Here is a 19,420-nt window from a genome sequence, read left to right on the forward strand (position 1 = left end):
AATACTGCAAGTTAGCATGTCACCACAGAAATTTGCATGCGTTCAGCATGTCACGCCAACTATCTGCTTCCACTCAACGTGTCACCACAAGATGGGGCGTGCCGTGTCACCCCACAATAATGCAAGAAATCAGCGTGTCAAAACAGAAATCTGCATGCATTCAGCGTGTCAGCTTAGCATAATATATTTTTCAGGAATTTTCGCCCTTATATTTCAATTTTATTTTTAAAATATTTTAATTTAATAAAAATTAATTATGATGATTCATAGATGAAATTTGATTGGATGATCCATAAATTTTTTAAATTTGTTTGGTCAAGTCATGTGTTTTAATCTTAAATTTCATATCATATGTTTTTAATTAGTCCAAAATTTTCTCTTTCTAGACTTGCATCCTTTGAGGTAAACTCCTTGGTACAATATTATTATTATTATTATTATTATTATTATTATTTTGTTAAGTGATTGGCTTAAAGTTTTATGTGGAGGTATTAGTAAGATAAAATAAATGTTGTAATTAAAAAATTACAAAAACAAATTGAATATGGGGATTTAGAAAGCTACTAAAGTTAGATGAATTAATTTTATATCTCTTAAGAGATCTGATTGTAAGAACATAAAAGGTTAAATCAAATGAAATAGAAAGGAATTAAATTAAATCATTAATTGTTTAATACAAGTCGTAATAAAATGTGAGAAAAGGGGTAACAGTATAGGGACTTTGTAAGTCTATTCAGTGTTCAAAACTACAGACAAAATGAAATAAATAATCAAATAATATATGTATAAAATTAATAAAAAAATAAATACTCATCTACAAGAGGAAACTAACAAACACAAAATCCAAATATGAATGAATGTAAGATACTGCAAGAGCAAATTATGACAAAGGCATTGCACATGGGTTACACATTTAGTTAGGCTGACAAGCTATCTTCATCCACAAGACACCTTACGTTTTCAGACATTATCCTTTGTATTGGACAGTTGTTGCGTGTGTGACCGATTTATCTAAAACTTGAACATGCTTTCGGTCAGCGCACTCATGGAGGCACCGATTAACTTGAAAATGGTGCTAGATTTGTGGATGGAACTGCAAATGGTGATGGGCAATTTTGTCTGCTATGGCCATACCTCTTGCAATGCGAACATCTCCGTGCTCGACTGCCTTCACTAACCAATGGAATCCTTCTTCTCCTAGGTATTCCCCGTTTGGCCTCACCAAGGTGGTGGCAAGACGATAATTTATTTCACATGAGAAGGGATGTCCCACTCACTAGGATGCCCTACCAGGCGAATTGACCCCGCATAACCCTCCACCAAAACAGTTTTCTGGTAGTAGTCAGCGCAGAATTCAATGGCTTCACGTTTGCATTTACTGAAAAATACAATGAACTCAATGTTCAAGCACAATGTAAATACTATGTCAATTAGGGTTCAAATAAGAAATAAAGATATTCTGACCTTATTGCTGCAATGGCATGGCTACATGGTAGTAAATCTGTTTGGAACTGACAACATGAACACGTCTTCGTGGACAGGTTTACAAGTTCGTCCATATTCCCATCTTTAACTTCGAACTCCACTCGATTGATAGGTTTAACCACAAAGCGATGTGCATCATTGAACCGTTTGCTCAACTGCCTGACAACCCAAGGGTTAAGGGGCGTGGTCACCTTGACAGCCTTCTCGTACCGGTCATAGAACTAACGTTGGAACATGTCTCTGATGAACTCTATCAAAACAGTGATTGGCATTTATCTTGCATACTTCAAGCATGAGTTAACACATTCCGCAATATTAGATGTCATCATTTAGTATCATCTTGCCAATGAACAGGCACATGCCCATCTCTCAGGGCCTATTCTCATAACGTCAACATGGGCTTTTGCGTTAATCTGCTTGAGCTGGTTCAAATGTCTGTTGAAATCGAAAACCTTATAACAATCTCGAGCAAAAGTGAAAATCATAAAAATGTCATCACGTTTGAACTTGTTTTTAAAGTTTTTCTTCAAATGGTACCTGCATAAACTTTGGTGCGCTTCTGGGTATGCATTTTAGATTGCTTTCTTAATGCCGAGATACTGATCAGAAATGAACATAGTATTTTCAGGACAACCAGCTGCATCACTCAGCTTGCTAAGAAATCACGTCCATAAGTCTTCGTCCTCAACATGGTCGATGCCAAACGCAATTGGATATACATAGTCGTTCGCATCTTTGCATACAGCGACAAACAAAACACCCTTGAACCTGCCTTTCAGATGTGTCGCATCAATTACAACCGTAGGACACATTACATCCCTAAACCCCCGAATACAAGCCCCGTATGCTCAGAAACAATATTTGAATCTTTCTGCCTCATCAGTAGCCACTGCAATGACTGTGTCAGGATTTTCTTGTTTCAACATGCAAAAATATGAGGGTAGTAGTTGAAATGACTCCTCCGGGGAATCGAAAACAAGCTTCTCTGCATACTCTTTCCCTTGCCAGGCCTTGCCATATAGGCATTCCAATCCCCACTGAACCTTCATCTCACCAATTATGTCCTTAGGTCTCAATGCTACTCCATTAGCCTGAAGCTTGTGTGACATAAGTTCACCAATTATCTTCGCACTGGCAGTTGCAAATCGCCCTTGCAAACCATCGATAGTACATGTGTGTACTTTATGGAACTTTTGAACTTTCCAATATTCTCTTCCTTCAAGTAACTTCGTTGCACGCACATTGAACTTGCATGCCTTGTCCTTGCAACCAACCTCATAACGAGCTTTACATTACCTTTTTACTCTTATCCCAAATTACTCTTTTAGAGCCAACATGTTCAAAACTCGTTTCAACTCAACCTTCGAGGAAAATATTCTTCATTCGTATAAGCGATTATCGGCACATGTCGACTCCTCAGTTGTAATTGTTTGGAAGGAGAACCTTTCTGCACTTGGAATTACCCACGTACGAGATATCCCTGCATTTCCCCTTTCTTGATAACTGTCATGGAGCAATGTACCAGGAGAACGAATCTCATTCTCATCAACGATAAGGTTATTGTATACGGGGTCATCACACTGAACATCTCCTACATCAACACCTCCAATAGGTTCTGTTTCACCTTCAACATTATTGCAAATTAGAATGTCACTGTCATAAAGCCAGTCCTCGTCTGAACTCTCATCATGCCATTCAACAGGCCCATCATCCGAATTGTCATTAAATTTATCTTCACCGGTAGGGATCAAATCCTCATTTCCCTCATCAGATGCAGTATTATCCTCAAATGTCGCAGTGTCACCCTCCAACATCATAGTGTTGTCCTCAAGTGTCGTATTCTCATTTGAAAATGCCATTACACCCTGTACAGTTTCACTCGATCGTTACGTTTGTTGGACACAAGTAACTAATTGGTTCGATGCACATCCTGATAGGAATTGTCCAGCCAACTGTTTTGTGAATGTCATATGTCTACCAGGCTGCACAAACGCTTGTGCATACGTCAATTACCATTGTTGTGGGTTACGGAACGAATGTTGTGGTATATGTGAAGCATTGTATATCTCATTTTGATTGAGCTAATTACCATGTTGTTCAGCTTCTTCATGTGACATAACATTTGTTTGGCATCCTTTAATGCTGACATACACAGCCGGAACATTCCTCTATTCTAGCAAAATTAATGCAACCTCCTCATTGTCCTTGATAATTGGCTGTGATAGCTCTCCGGGTGTACCGATTAATGCATGTAACTCAATCTCGTCAATTTCTGAGTTTACCCCAACAACATCTTCAACCAGCTTTATCAATCCCACAAACGACAAATCACTCCTAACCCCCTACATTTGTGACTCACCACCCTTGTAAATGCCATCCACCCACTGACCACCGTGTCTTATCACAAGTCACACAATTGGAACCCCACTGAAATTTTGAAAACAACAATATTTTGTCAATCATTTAACATATTACATGACATGCTGTGTTCTAGAATTTGTCAGTCATGTTGTAACATGCCATGCATATAACGTAAAATGTTGTAACACGCCATGCATATAACGTAAAATGTTGTAACACGCCATGCAGATAATATAAAATGTTGTAATACGCCATGCATATAACGTAAAATGTTGTAACACGCCATGCATATAATGTAAAATGTTGTAACACGCCAACGCTGACATGCCAATGACTATAATTACTGTGTTTTTACATGAACTGGCCTAAAATACCCATGGCGTGTGACACGCCAATTAGTGTAATTATTGACTCGTTACATGAACTGTCCTAAAATAACCAACGTCATGACATGCTAAAATAACGCTAACACATGTTATAGATGCATGGCGTGTAACAACTCTGGACAATGTTTCTAATCCTTGTTCTAACTTATATCAAATGTTTCAAAAATTTAATTGTTGCAGCAATAAACCCAATAACATATCGTGATATCATCTCTACTATAGGGTCCGTTAATCTACAGTAATATGGCCAGATGCTGAGAGATAGACCATAGCCCGATGACGATGGTGCTCAACAGAGAGTTGACAGAGCTCATACAATTCAGAGAGCTGATGACAATGGTGCTTAATAGAGAGTTGACAAAGTTGAGGCAGTTCAAAGAGTTGAGAGAGAAAGATGAGCAAGCTCAAACAACTCAACATTTATTATTTATTTCTATTTTCTCTCTAGCGGAAGGGAGATATCGGGACCTTAATTTGAAACGATGTTTTTAAGGATATTTTGGTCTACTCATGCTTCTTTTTGGCTAGAAACAGATAACTTTATATAAATGGTTATTTCTAAAATCACCTTATCATGAGGTCCATTTCTCACAATTTTCCCCAAAAAAAAAAGTATCAATTAGATTCATTTATGTCTATTTGTCTTCATTTCTCTTCCAAGGTCATTTATATATATGTTCTATATGACATGTTATCACTTTGAACTCTAACTTGGATATCTTGATTACAAACACACACATGCCCCTGTGCACGTGCACACACATTACTTCCTAATCGAAGTATTACATCAATGATAGGCACATTGCTCATATCACCTCCAAAAACAATGTTTCAATTATAATTGAATATATATTCTTATTTTCAAATAGATTGTGTTCCTTACCTCTCAAAAAAAAATTTATAATAATAAAAAACTAATTAACAATAATAATCAGAGCAATGAAAATAAAAATTAAATATCAGTCAATGAAAAATTATTACTAGTTTTTTTAAAGAGAAAATTTTTAATTTTTATATAAAATCATTCTAATTAAATTAGTAAATGACTTTTTATTCAATAATTTTTTTTTCTTTTTATATGATTTCATTATTTTTGAAAATTTGTTTTATAATATCAAAAAATTAAAATTGGAGATATGCTACAAGTTGATGAAAATGTGACTTTGAATAACTTAATTATGGTTGATAAAACCTAACTTAATAAGAATGATCCATTCAAAAATCTGATTCAATTTGATTTCAAAAGTCAACAACTTGAACTCCAAAATGCTTCAAATCTAAATAACTTGAATGTCTACTCCGAATAACACAAACTCGAGATAATCCAAACCCGACTCAACAAATTGTCACTTCTAAAAAGAGGTAAGTGTCTCATTCTCAGAAATCCCTTTCCATTATTTCTCAAGATTTTAACTTAAAACACTTTTAAATTAGGTCTCAAATTGTAGATGCTATAATACCTTTGGAAACAAAGCTTATTATTATTAGTTTTTGAAAATGAAATTTATTTATTTTTAAAGAAAGACTTTTAATAAGTACTATATGCTAATATAACATACTGCAATTGATTTGGAAAAAGGAAAGGTATCTTTTTTTAAAAAAAAAAAATTATAGAAACCATTTCCAATTGCTTAGAGTTTTGTTTTCATTTGTTCGTGGAAAATTGTTTCTAGAAATTGTTTTACAATAAGTGTAATACTATAGTTTATATGACATATGTATATGAATTTAGACTAGTGTGACCATGGGTTAAAGTCAGACTGGTGTGGGCTGAAATTGGATTTGGCATGGGTGGGATTTGAATCCGCAGAAGAAGAGTTTGAACTGTCCATCTCGTTTGGGCCTTCTGGACTAGGCTGGGTTATTCTAGTACCCCTCTTGGGTATTTGAGTTAGGTTGGATTCTTCTGAATCCTTCTTGTAGGTTGGGTTCTTAAAATATCTTTTTAATATAAAATAATATTTAAAAATAAATTTTTAATATAAACGGAAATAAAAAAGTGAGAAACAAATGGAGGAGGGAGTACAATTTTATTTTATTTTTTTAATATAATATTTTAAAGAACTTGTAAATTATTTAAGTAAATTTTTAAAAAAATTATTATTTTATTATGTTTAATTAAATTTTTATGTTTTTATTTTTGATTAAATAATATTTTATTATTAAAATTAACTAATTATTTCTAGTGATTATTATATTTTTATATGATATTAATATGATGTTAACGTGAAGTATAAAAATATTAAATAATAATCATTATAATTGTAATACGTAAACATATTAAATTATTGTCTAGTGATATAAAATGATAATTATTGATTTGACCAAAGTAATTTATCAATAGTTAATTATAAAAAGTTATTTGATATAAAATGAAAATATAAAAATTTAATTGGATGTAATATAACAAATAAATATTTACTTAGAGTTTCAAAAATAATTTAAACTTTTTTTAGATATGATGTATTTTTCTTTCAATATAAGAAAGCTTAAAATATTTCACGTGGCAACTACCAATCAGGGGAAAAGTCAATTTCTTAATCCTCAAGTGCTGCGCAACGGATTTATCCATTCGCAAAGTTTCTTGGCTTGGCGTGGCTCTCTTAACAGGGAAAGGCCCCAAAATGTGTAAGATAAAATCAGAATTTGGAAATTAAACAAAAGAGAGAGAGAGACAGAAAAAAAGGGGCATAAATATCAAGCTAAACCCCCGTCAAAATTTGCTGATAGAGCACTGATAATTGAAAAATGGAAGCGAAGATCGGAAAATTTTTCGAATCGGTCGGCTCCTTCTTCGGTGGTGCTGATCAAATCCCCTGGTGCGACCGCGACATCATTGTTGTAAGTATACATTCAGCTTTTCCATTTCTTCTTTGAAAGTTTATCCAATTTAAATTGGATTATTAAGTATTCCGTTTATCCCATTGATTGGTTAATTTTGTCATTTGGGGTTTTATTTTTTGCTCATCTATAGTTTTTTTCCCCTTAGATTAAGAGAAAAAAACATCAAAAGATTTTGAGTGTTGGAGGTATATATCAGGTATTAGGATAGATTGTAAGCACCCACAGTAAAGATTTGAATTTCACAAGCAAGTCTAAATGCTTGCCATCATAGCAATCCTGAAGTTTAGAATTATAAGAAAGTGGCAGGAAAATGCAACGTTTTTTATGTTGTTGTCTTATTTTACTGGGATTTAGGTATTACGTGGATACACACGTTTGCTTCCCATTCATTATTTTGGCATTTGATTTTGACTGTGGTGTTGGTGGAAGGCCTGTGAGAGAGAAGTTGCAGATGCTGCTAAGGGTGATTCGGAGGAGCTGAAGAGTGAAAGCATCATGCGGCTTTCATGGGCACTTGTTCACTCTAGGCAAGCTGAAGACGTGCAGCGTGGGATAGCTATGCTTGAAGGTCAATTATTTGTACCATCTTCCCTAACTTATGGGTTTTTAGTGTTGTTTAACACATTCATGTTTACTAACTTTTTGTAGCATGTACTCTTTCTACCACATGACCTCTTTGTAATTGTGTTGGAGTAATAGGGATTCAAAATTGTCAACATAAATATTTTTCAAATATTACTCATGTTGATAATATTCTAATTTCATAGGTGGTCTCTCTGTCTCCCCTCTTTCCTTACTTTTCTCCTTCTAATTGCTTTGGCTAATTGTACATTTTTACCTGTTTCTAATAGTTTTCTAATATCGATGGCTATGCTTTTGACTTGGTCCTTCTGTTTTTTCTAAGCCTGATTTTGGTTTCTTTGTTACTTTTGTGTTCCTAATCATGAGTCATAGTCATTCTAATGGTCTTCACAGCGCTTGTTTAGTATTTCCATCACTGCTGGTAATGCATCCGTCTAATACCTTCTATGCAATGTATCTGGATACTAGAAGTGCCTGTTAGCCCTTCCCTATGAGTAATTAAAGCATTAAACTTTTCAGTTAAAATACTAAAGATATCCTTCTGCCACCATCTCTTCCAGCCCCACTTATGGTCCTTAGCAATTTCCCTTGTCGCCGCTTTGTTGTTTGAATAAATCTTGTTCTTATTTAACTTTCCTTGTTTTATTTGTTTGTTGCTTTCAGTTTATAACTTTATCTATTATGTTATGGTGGCTCAAACTCAACGATGGTTGTCTTTGCAGCATCATTGGCTAATAGCAGCTCTCCATTGCAGCACAGGGAGAAACTTTATCTTCTGGCTGTTGGATATTATAGAACTGGTGAATACTCAAGAAGTCGACAACTTGTAGAGCAGTGTTTGGAGGTTTGTCTGTGTTTCCTTAACCCTTTTTCTATTCAAAAACAAATTCTTGGTGGTCATGCATTTTACCTACTCTGAATGTTTTAGCGTTGATCAATGCTCAGTCAGCACTCTTTAACCCACAATATATTGCCCATCTAAAGTAAGCGAAACAGTGTAATGAGGGACACTTTTGTGAGGGGTAGAGGTGGGTAATGGCAAGAAGATGATTTGTTAACCTTCGTAATTAGTGGAAATTCTTAATATTAATACCTATGCCTCTCGTTTACTAAATCGATGAATTGATTTGGTACCTATTTTAAATAGGTTGTGTCTACCATTTAAAATTGATTGTTTAAACTATGAATGGGGTCTGTTCCAAAGAAGTAATAATCAGACATACTCAACAAATATGAAAATTGACAAACATAATATTGAACGCTAAATCTTATATTGATAGCTGAGAAATGATTTGTGTAAAATGTTGAGGATAAAGGGATTTGTTCTATCATGACAGTGCTGGGAAATGATCCCATTTGCCTATCCATTCCTCTTCTCCTTTCTTTTTGAAAGTCCATTTATTTTACCGTATAATTTTCCTAGGTACATGGCATGATTAATTTGACTATAATAATCATTCTATCCTTTGATAACGTTAGTATTGATATTGTATATAAGTTATTCATTTAGTTTGGCCTTGAAAGTTCTAAAAAAATTGGCTAGAAAGAAACAATAAGAGCAAGAGTCCTTAATGGCAAACATCTTGGAAGCACAACTCAACTCCTAGCTCTACCGCCTGGCATTTCTTTAGTGGGCTATAGGCTGTGTGTGTTTAATTATTTGCATTTTCTCTGGTTTAGTGCTCTAAATTCTTCTGTGTCTACCTTTAAACTTTTTGATAGCACTATGTTTTAACTTGCACAACATGACACCGTAGGTCTGTGTCTTCCCTCCGTTAGAACTTTGGTATTTTGTCTTTATTAGTCCAACACTGCCCAGTGTGGTGCATTTCTTACACATTTGCTTTATTGAAACGTTTGTTTTTGGTGTTTTATTTTGGTTTCTTATCTTATGTCTTATGTGACTACTGGTTTTGTAGATTGCACCAGATTGGAGGCAAGCTCTTGCCCTGAAGAAGACAGTTGAGGATCGTATTGCTAAAGGTGATAACTATAATTTTCTTACAAATTTTAGAATTAATTATAGCATAGACTGAAAGAATGATGAATATATTTTGTGTTAATATAGATGGTGTTATTGGAATTGGCATCACTGCTACTGCTGTGGGACTTATTGCGGGTGGAATTGCCGCAGCATTGTCTCGCAAGAAATGATAAAACCAAAATTGTGCCCATGAGATTGCGCCCCCCAAGTATCTTGCTGATTTTACTGGAAAAATAAGTGACAAAAGTAAAGTTGTAGTATCTCTTGGTTTTAGAATGTATTGCTACAGGTGGTTTTGATCCGGTTTGGCATGCCTAGCTGATAGAAATGAGAGTTTCGTTAATAGATATGACAAAGACACTATTCTCTGACCATATTGTAAATGCTTTTTTTTTGGGGGGGCGTTTTGTGTGATCAACTTGAGTTACTGTTAGCATTTTGCAGTTTGCTGTCATGGGGAAATTGCATGAATTTGCTACCTGTGAAAAGGTATATAGATATGCATGGACAAGATTAAACTGTAATTATTCCATTTAGCATACGCTGATAGTTCTTTGATGCGGTACGTCAGTAGTGCCTACAAAGAATCCAGATAGTAAAAAGAGTGATGGCACGCATGGCAGTAATGATGCCTCCAACGGCATGATAGGAAATCCTTCCTTTTCTGTTTATTTTTAAGGATGAAAGACTTGTTGCAGACGGTGCAGCGAAAACGAGATATTGAAGTTACAGCATGTCAATTGCTGGATGCTTTCGCAATTGTACGAGTTTTAGCAACAAGGCCAGCAAGAGAGCGGTTGGCACCCATTGTTGAATAGTAACTTTTTCGTTTCTTTAGCCCCAGCATGCTTTTTATCAATGGTACCATATCTCCAATTTCGAAACTATTTGCCAACCAACTAGACCCAAGTTGATCCAAAAAGTCAAACAAAATCCAAATCCAAAATGACCTGACACAAACTTAAAGAAACCCTCATCTGCAACAACATGAACCCAAGATTGATTCAATCTAAATCCATAATAATCCAAGCTTAATACTGAAAATTAAAACGATCCAATTTGTATAAAATGATATTTTACAAATGCAAAATTTAATTACCACTTTTATTCTCAAGACAACTGGACTTGAAAACGACCTGAATCCATCAAGATCCAAACTCGAGGTGATCCGAATCCAAAATAACTGACCTGAACCCGCCGGTTTGCCACCTCTAATTTTCCCTCATCTATCTCTGTGGATGGTGATGGAAGCCATTCCACCCACAATTCTTGTTTTACCTTGAGTAGGAGTCACAACCTATTTTCTAAAACTAAAACATTAGTTCTACATTTTGCACCGTCAGCTGCTTGATTAAAGATAGAAAGACTTGGTAGACTCAACCAGTGTTCATAAAGAGTAAACAGATGTCACACGAAGCAACCACAAAAGAAGGATGGGCAAAAACTTAACAAGTACGCCTGCAACTTCCCACAGGAAGATACAAAGGGAAACCGCATCACGGCATCACCAAACGCATCGGTAGGTGACATGTGACTGGGTGATCTCACCATCATACATAACTTTGACCACCTGACCCCTTTCATAACCATAATATCTTGCAATGGCATCTTTCTTTAACAATCTAGGAAGCTGGAAATAATTATAAATTCAAATCAAATGCCAAACAGTTAGTGACTGTAAGTCTGTAACCACTAAAGCCTACCAAAAATAAACATAAAGATGCAATATTTTGTCATGCAGCTGCCCTAAAATTTGGTATAGGTTTAAATCTTCACAACTAACATTGCATATATGATGTATGCACATCTTTTTAGTGCAACATATGTCTGAACGACAACAACAATATGAAAGCTAACGATGACATGTGTATGTAATATTTGACCAAAGCTCTTAATGTTTAAAGACTAACCTGTTTCTCTTCTATACTGTACTTCTGCAAGAGCTTTTGTTTCTCTTGTTCTGTCAATACCTGATGCTTGGGCTTTAACACATGCTTCGTAATATTAACTAGTAAGTCAGTGATCTGAGAACCAAGAAACACAAAGTAAAGGAGATATTAGGGGTACAAGATGGTTTGAACAAGTTGCATATTAGCTATGAGGAGACAAAAGGAGTTGGCATCCCACAACCATAATGGATGTAAAGAACTAATTTCTTGACTTAAATGTACAATGCCATGTAAAGCCTGCAAAAGTTACAAATTTATCCTTGAGAGATTTGACAAGGATTACATATTATCATAAGATGGAAAGATTATGAGAATAATTAACCAATTTCTAACAGTATGTGGTCTATAAACTAATAAAGACTAATACTGTAAATAGAAGATTTCTTTCAAAAAAAAGAAAAAGTAAAAATTTTCATTTTTCAGGGACAAAAAACCAATGATCAAGCCAATCGTCTATAGCTGATTGTCTATATCTATGTCCAGAGTTTACTTCACTCGGTGGACTAGCTGCTGGAAGGAAAGAAACTTACAATCTTATAGGGACAGAATCAAGCTCGGCAAATTCTTTTGAATTTATAGAATTGGCACAGGAAATATAAGGTCAGTTGAAGATTGCAGACTGTAGTACAATTTTTAAGCTTTACATTGTTGATAACAATATAGAGAACTTATAACCTATGACTAGAACTAGTAGTGCAAAATAACATCTCAATTTTGGTTAGTACAAACCACCTGAAGAAAAGACTGTCAAGATAAGCCGCATGTTAGAAAAAAATGCAAGTTCCTTGCATGCCGATGGCTATATCTCCTGAGGTAATCTAGAGACAAGGATGTGTAAGCAATTCCACAAGGATGTGGCACCTTCTGAAACTATTAAAAAAATGTTTAAATTCAAAATTGAATCATTAAATGAGTATAAAAATAAAATGACGCACATAATCTTGCTTTTAGTTCCCATAGAAACTTCAATAGTGAAATGCAATACACTCATTAGCAGTTTTCATCCTTCATATACCAACCTTAAGCTCTAAGTTCAAAATTGCCACCACAAGTAGGCTAAAGAGATCAACTAATAAGCATGTTATCTCTGCCTTTATTATAATAAACTACTGAAAAATATCAAATAATATGAACCAAAGAGAGAGAGAAGCATTGATGTATCAACAAGTGTGTAAATGTATGAAGCACGGCTTAGGGCATGCAGCAGCAATTTTCAGGACATGAAAGGCCTAGCAGCCAAAGCTTTTGAGTACGAAAACATTTTCATGTATCAAATTGAATTTACAGAACCAATGTCCATGAAAGTAACAAAGACAAGACTTGTATTACAAAATTTACCTGGAATATCTCCACTTTAAATGAGAAAAGGTCCAGAGCCTTTAAAGCTTGGTTTGTTATGTGGTTTTGCAAGACTAATATCAACCCAGTCAAACTTTCTTTGTTAGTAATTAGACCAGCAATGAGACGAATCCCACTAACTTTAACCATACCAGGCCCATAGAAAACTACCAGAATCTGCTAGGAAAAAATCATTAATTAGAGAAAAAAAATTTCCTTTTATATATTGCAGATCACATAAAGAATAAAGAATTACTTCTCAATACAGACTGGCAGCAATTAACAAGAAAAAAGTTAGTACATCAGTCCAAGAAAAAGACGCAATCTTTTGATAGCAAGATATAAAATGAAGTGTTTGATACTTCAGCTTTGTTATCAGTTAATCTACATAAGTTTCTGAGTTGTGCTCAAACTTCATAAGCCTCAAACTTCATCCAATACTTTAAATGAAATAGCAAACCGAATAAATGGCTGAATCATAAAATGTCATTAAATGAGATATTGGATTGCCCAAAAAAAAAAAATTCTCCAACAATACTAAATCATAAAAAAAAATGTTTCCTGCCCCATGCAACCAATTTGACATTGTGGAAGTACAGGACAAATCGCACTTCATTCTGGGCAGATGAAAGCCAATCATTCTAGTCACAATAATGCAATCTTATTTCAACTATAGTATTACCAAACATGATCATATATAGTGGCTGGAATCAACGGAAGACTGCAACCATAATATACTGAGAGTAACATCAATGCAGATTTCACAAAGATCTATATGGAGCATTCTTACTGGGGCTAGCTCAGGTGGAGGGTTGGAGAGAGATCTTAGATTAAAACAGTAGCGCTCTATTGTAGGAAACACGAGATAGTAGCAACTCATATGGAAGGCAAAGTGTGTAGTAATTCAGAGTTCCTCAAAACTGATAAACTCACACTGAGACATGTTATGCCTAGTTCCTACATATCTTTTTTCTGAAAACTTACAAACTCAGAGAAAACAATTTGTAGGTGAAGAGAGAGAGAGAGATAATCATAGATTTTAACAAGTTAAAATACTCCATTTGTGAAGAAAAGTTTAGGAACATACAAACTAAAACCTATGGCTGCCAAAGTCAGGTGGCATTGTTTGTAAGTAGCAGGGTCTGGGCATGATTGACTTAGACCAAATTATATTGAACAATTTTTTAGGAACATGCAACTGAGTCCTCCAACTTCAAAACACATGCAATAGGTAGATTCTTATCTAATGATACAATGAATCACCATAATCATATTTTTCCACCAAGATCAAAAATTGAGTAAAGAGCAGCCCCAACATAAAGCAAAGCCAGAAAAAAAGGGGAAAAAAAAGAAAATAAAGCATTACTTACCCGCTTCGAAGGGTCAGTTTTATGAGTAACAGAGAGTCTGAGACGATCAAAATCAGGGCTTTGGCCATAGATGGCTCGAAATTCTTGAAGGGAGAGGTTGATTTCAGAGATGGGTACGGCATAACCTCTGTCCCTCAGCATCTCTAGAACAGTTCTCCGTGACAGGTAGTATCGGTGACTCACCGTACTGCCATCGTCCACGATGCCACTCAAGCACTTCCCCAAAGCTTCTCCGTTTGACCCATCTCCTTCCAACCCATTCCCTTCCATTTTTGTCTTCCTCGCGGGAGTGGGGGTGAACGTGATGCTGTGGTTTTAGAGGTTTATTTCTGGGCCGGACTTGGAACAGCTGCTGCCTCAGTTAAATTCAATGAAACATATAAATTGATAGTAAGGTGAGGTTTGGGTTTTAAAATCTTAGCGACCCAAAGCCTAACCCAGAAAATGACCTACGCTGCCGGCCTAGAATGGCCCAACTTGTTCACTTGCTCTGTTGCTGTAAGTTGGTGGATGTATTGTTATCAATGTTTAAACCCTCAAGATCAAATCTTTTATCTTCTCCAACCAAAACGAGGGAAGAATCAATAAGAACATAATATGGAGTGGCTGAGTTTCTCCTTTGACTGCAACGCACATGCGCGGGTTTTTTTTTTTTTTTTTTTTTTATGTTTGTGGGTTTACGACATTAATTATTCAACCATGGTCCATGGGGACGCACAGTCTGTCCCCTGTTTCGATTTTAAGGGCTGCCTGCCTTGATCAGTACTCCATTGATTTCTGCTCCGCCCATCCGTACTGTACACAGTATATTTAAAGATGATGTTTTAGGTCTATTTGGGTAATTGTTTTTTCCTCTTTATTGGCTGCACGGCACATATGCAACAAATTCCAGTGAAGTATTGTTCTTTTAGCCTTAGAAAAAAAGTTTTTGAAACTTGAAAAGAATGGATTAAGAGCTCATCCAATGATTGTCCCAACACATAATGCTACTGCTTCCTGCAGCTCTGTCAAGAACGGAATCTTTATTGCTTTCTCTATTTTAAATCCAATCTTCATCTTTTCTTTTTAAACACAGTAACTCGCTCACTTATCATGAACCTTATCTATGTGCTTCTTAAAGACTATGGTCTACATTTGCTCTATCCTTCTATTGAGAATTCATAGATCATTTTAGATTAAGTTTGCTGACTTTTTAAAATAAAATCGAATTCTTCCCTCTCGGATCATTTCGAGTTAGATTTTTGAGTCATTCGAGTTCAGGTTATTGGACTTATTTCGGAAGTTAAGTTAGGCAAGTTTGGGTTTGGATGGAGATGGAGTTCACAGTTCAGATGGGTCCAACAAGGTTTTCAAGTTACCTTAGCTTTGCCAACTATAATTGGTGTTAAATTATATGTCTCAAATTGATGCCACACACAGTTTAAACCTGCTAATGGAACTAATACCAGGTTCAGACCTTGTATTGGGAACGAGATTCACTACAAACTATGGCACCAAAAAGACAAACATTTGAAACAAGGGTGAAATGGCAACTAGATCAAGTAGGTGATGAATTAACTTTCACATAACTAACATACATAAAAAAAAAAAAAAAGGGAAAAAAGGAAAGAAACCAAGGAATTGAGCATGCTCATATTCATAGTTGATGTTATAAACATTGCCGCTGCTTGTTCTACTGAAATAAATCTATTTTACAAGAAACAATACCAAATCAAGACCAAGGGCCAACGAAGAAGAACAAGAACAAGACAAACGTGCATAGAAATGCTTCACAAACTTCAAACAATTGGATCTTGAACATCAAAACTGTCACATTTTTATTTCATACAGCTCGGAATGACGATGAACAATAAGAACCATCTGCTGGACAGTATAGGCAGACCACAAAGAAACTAGTAGCAAACAAGACCCTACTACAAATAGCAATTCAAGGAGTTAGTCAAACTAGAGACATTTTGTTTTTTATAATCTTCATCCACAAATTAAATATAAGATGTATGCATCCCCTAATCAGCATTTGGCTTAGTTATCATGAGCAACAACCAGGGCACCTTATTAACCCATTCTCATTGCAATCTGGACACCTTATCAACTTCCCTTCATCTTCCTCAAATACCTTTCTGCTCCCATTACATTTGGGACATGGCACAAACCTAGCATCCCCACAACCTTCACAAACAATTCTAGGATCTCTAACTGGAAACCCATCCAAAAGCTTGGCCAATTCTCCACTCTCATTAAGCTGTTTAATCTCTTCTACACCACCAACATGCTTTCCCTTGATGAACACTTGTGGCAGACAAATTACTTTCCCTCCAAGTAGACTTTGCAACTCATTTCTATACACACAGTCCATTGAGATATCCCTCTCATCTACGGGCACTCTAAATCCTCTAAATATCATTCTAACAGAACAACAATCCTCATAGGTCTTTCTTATTCCTCTTAAGCTTGTAAAATATAATACAATTCTGTTTTCAGTGCTTGGCACTTTAAACCAACTATCTGATAATGAAGAACATGAAGGACTAGAACCCACAGATATTGTACTTCTGGACTCATTGCTTCCTAACTGCCTGGAAGATAAGGCTCGTCTATAACTTGAAACCACATTTGGGTCAAGTTTTGATAGCAAAGATTCTTCAGATAAATGTTTCCATAATGGCTTCGTCAACGATGGCTTAGTAGGTTTATAATCCTCCAATTTCTTTACAGGCACATCAAGACTCTTACTGTTAAACGCGTTAGATTTCGATGAAAGCTCATCCGAATGAGTATTAACAAAAGAATTAGTCTTACCCAGATCAAAATCACGGTCATCATCAAGCCCATCCATGAGCTCCCAGGTGTTGATGACAGAATCTGGAGACAATGACTCATCTTGGTCTGCATGAACTGGTGAGTTGTTGTGGTGCGGTGGTTGATTTGGCTGATGATCAGAGAAATCCTGGCTGCTCATTTCAGAAGTTTTGGTGTCAATGAGCAGGAGAGAGCCATATGTAGTAGATGTTAAAGAGACAAGGTGGTGGGTATCGCCTTTCCTGAGTGGCGGGTGGTGAACAAGAGGAGTGGGGAGTGAAAGAGCTCTAGGAACTGGTGGTGGTGAAGAATGTGAAGACACCATTGATTCTAGAGAAGAGCAAGAATATGGATCTTCTGGAGAATTATTGCTTTTGGTGAAAAGAGTAGTGTTGGGTCTCGAAGCAGAACAGCCCATGAACGAAGAATCTTTTGCTTCTCCCCCTCCAGACTGTTGTTTCGCTTTTTTGGATTATGGGGTTGGAGTTTGTGGCTTAAAGAGAAGACCTTTATTTTGGGGTAGTTTTGGTTCTGCTTTTTGGTTTCCTTTCAGATGGAGAAAGAGGGAGAAAGGGAATTCTAGCGGTAGATCGGGTGCATTTCTGAAGGCTTAGAGGGAAAGGCAGAGAAGGAATGGCGTTGGTGGGAAAGAGCTGTCAAGAGAGTTGGGAGTGGAAGATGGTGATATTAATGCAGTTTGGAGGCTGGAAAGTTTGTGTTTAGAGTTTGAATTGATATGATAATAGATGGATAATAGTAGTTGGCAATTAGCACAAGACAACAGATGAAGTTTGGATAGAGACAAAGAGGTAAGTCTCGTGCTAGATTTGGAGTTGTTTTAAGGTGTGTTTGGTTTTAATTTTTTATGCAATAAAACCACTGTTTTTTGGCTCATGTTTGGTAATTTGGGAAACTCACAAGACTGAATGAGGTGACCTTCTCTGTTACTATATTTTGTTTTGGATGCCATGTCACAATCTCTTGCTTGGTTATTGGACTCAACTAGATTTTGCACATGTAAATCCATAAAAGCAGGTCTTGGTATTGAGGAAAGCAGGTCAGTGCCAGCCGCACTGTGTTTTCTACATCATCCTTTCTCCCAAACTTCTTTTTCCCTTCCTTCTGCTTTATGCAAGAATATAACCATTTACACTAAAACATACTACACTACTAAACATAGGTTTTCCTAAGGAATTCTTTAGGGGGTATTTGTTCAAGTATTTCTTTCATTTTAATTTGAGTGTCCATCCTATTATTTTAGAATAATTTAAAAATATGTCTATTTCTCTCAAAAGGAAAACTATTTTTCTGATATTGTCATCCATTAAATATTAACTTTAAGTAGATCCTCAAACTTTTATAACACTTCAAAAGATAAAATTTGTAAGTAAACAAAAAAAGGATATCACATGAGAATTTATGCAACTATTACATGAGAATTTATTCTATAAATAATTGAGTGAAACACCAAATAAAATTCTCAATGTGAGTCATGTTCGTTGAATAACAAGCACTCGCATATTACTTTAAATCTCCCCATATTTCAAATTAAAAGATCAATTGTTCACTTCATAAATGAGGAACATAACCATATGTCAGTCTCTCCATTTTATCAATTCTCAATCTCGATAAAGCATGGACTAGGAACATCTAGGAATAATGCTTCAGTGCAATAGGGATCTCACAATTATAACACTTTATAATTACCTTTGCAAACCATACCTTGCACCATAGACTTTATCTTATTAGTTAATAATAACAATTATAAGCATAAAGGAAAAAAAAGCCTTTATTAACTAATGTAATGCTTAAAATAGCATAATGCATCCCTACACCCAATTGATTGGATTATAGGGCATATACTATCACTATCAATCTCTCAATTACTTTAAAGCCAATCGCTTATATATATAATACCAAATCCTTCCATGTGTTGATCGTGTTTTTGCTGCGACAAAGCCTCAATGAATGGATCTACTAGGTCATCCTTTGTGGGCACATGCTTAATCTTCATGTCACCTCCCAATATGATCTCTTTTAATCAAGTGATAACATCGTATTACATGTTTGGATCTTTAGTGATGTAGAACCCCAATTTTTACATAAGGACAAATTGGTAATTTGACCTAATGGTATAGTGGACATTTCCTTGGTGAGCCTTTTGTCCTCTATCATTCATGATTTCGATTATTGATTATAGTCTTTTCCATGTTTTTTATCCTTCATGGCCTTAGCTGTCACCATTGAAAGCAAAAATTTTTCTAAGTCTAGAAAGGAAAAAAATGTATGATTTTTGTAAAACAATTTAATGAAAATAAAAAA

The 19,420-nt window shown here is 35.5% G+C and overlaps 3 protein-coding genes across 3 annotated transcripts; 1 reads left to right on the forward strand and 2 right to left on the reverse strand.

Moving 5' to 3' along the window:
- LOC18598795 (mitochondrial fission 1 protein A) lies at positions 6,741-10,207 on the forward strand. Its single transcript, XM_007028481.2, has 5 exons — positions 6,741-7,073; positions 7,506-7,644; positions 8,381-8,502; positions 9,578-9,641; positions 9,727-10,207. Exons 1-5 carry the CDS (start codon positions 6,981-6,983, stop codon positions 9,810-9,812), a joined length of 504 nt encoding a protein of 167 aa, XP_007028543.2. The 5' UTR covers positions 6,741-6,980; the 3' UTR covers positions 9,813-10,207.
- LOC18598796 (DNA-directed RNA polymerase V subunit 5A) lies at positions 10,624-14,928 on the reverse strand. Its single transcript, XM_007028482.2, has 4 exons — positions 14,300-14,928; positions 12,930-13,106; positions 11,553-11,666; positions 10,624-11,272 (listed from the first exon to the last, which is right to left on the reverse strand). The coding sequence occupies exons 1-4, from the start codon at positions 14,567-14,569 to the stop codon at positions 11,147-11,149; spliced, it is 687 nt and encodes a 228-aa protein (XP_007028544.2). The 5' UTR covers positions 14,570-14,928; the 3' UTR covers positions 10,624-11,146.
- Positions 15,910-17,820, reverse strand: LOC18598797 (uncharacterized protein At5g39865). The gene has a single exon (XM_007028484.2). The coding sequence runs from the start codon at positions 17,514-17,516 to the stop codon at positions 16,329-16,331; it is 1,188 nt and encodes a 395-aa protein (XP_007028546.2). The 5' UTR covers positions 17,517-17,820; the 3' UTR covers positions 15,910-16,328.

This window comes from Theobroma cacao, chromosome 5 (assembly GCF_000208745.1).
Source record: "Theobroma cacao cultivar B97-61/B2 chromosome 5, Criollo_cocoa_genome_V2, whole genome shotgun sequence".
Lineage (NCBI taxonomy): Eukaryota > Viridiplantae > Streptophyta > Magnoliopsida > Malvales > Malvaceae > Theobroma > Theobroma cacao.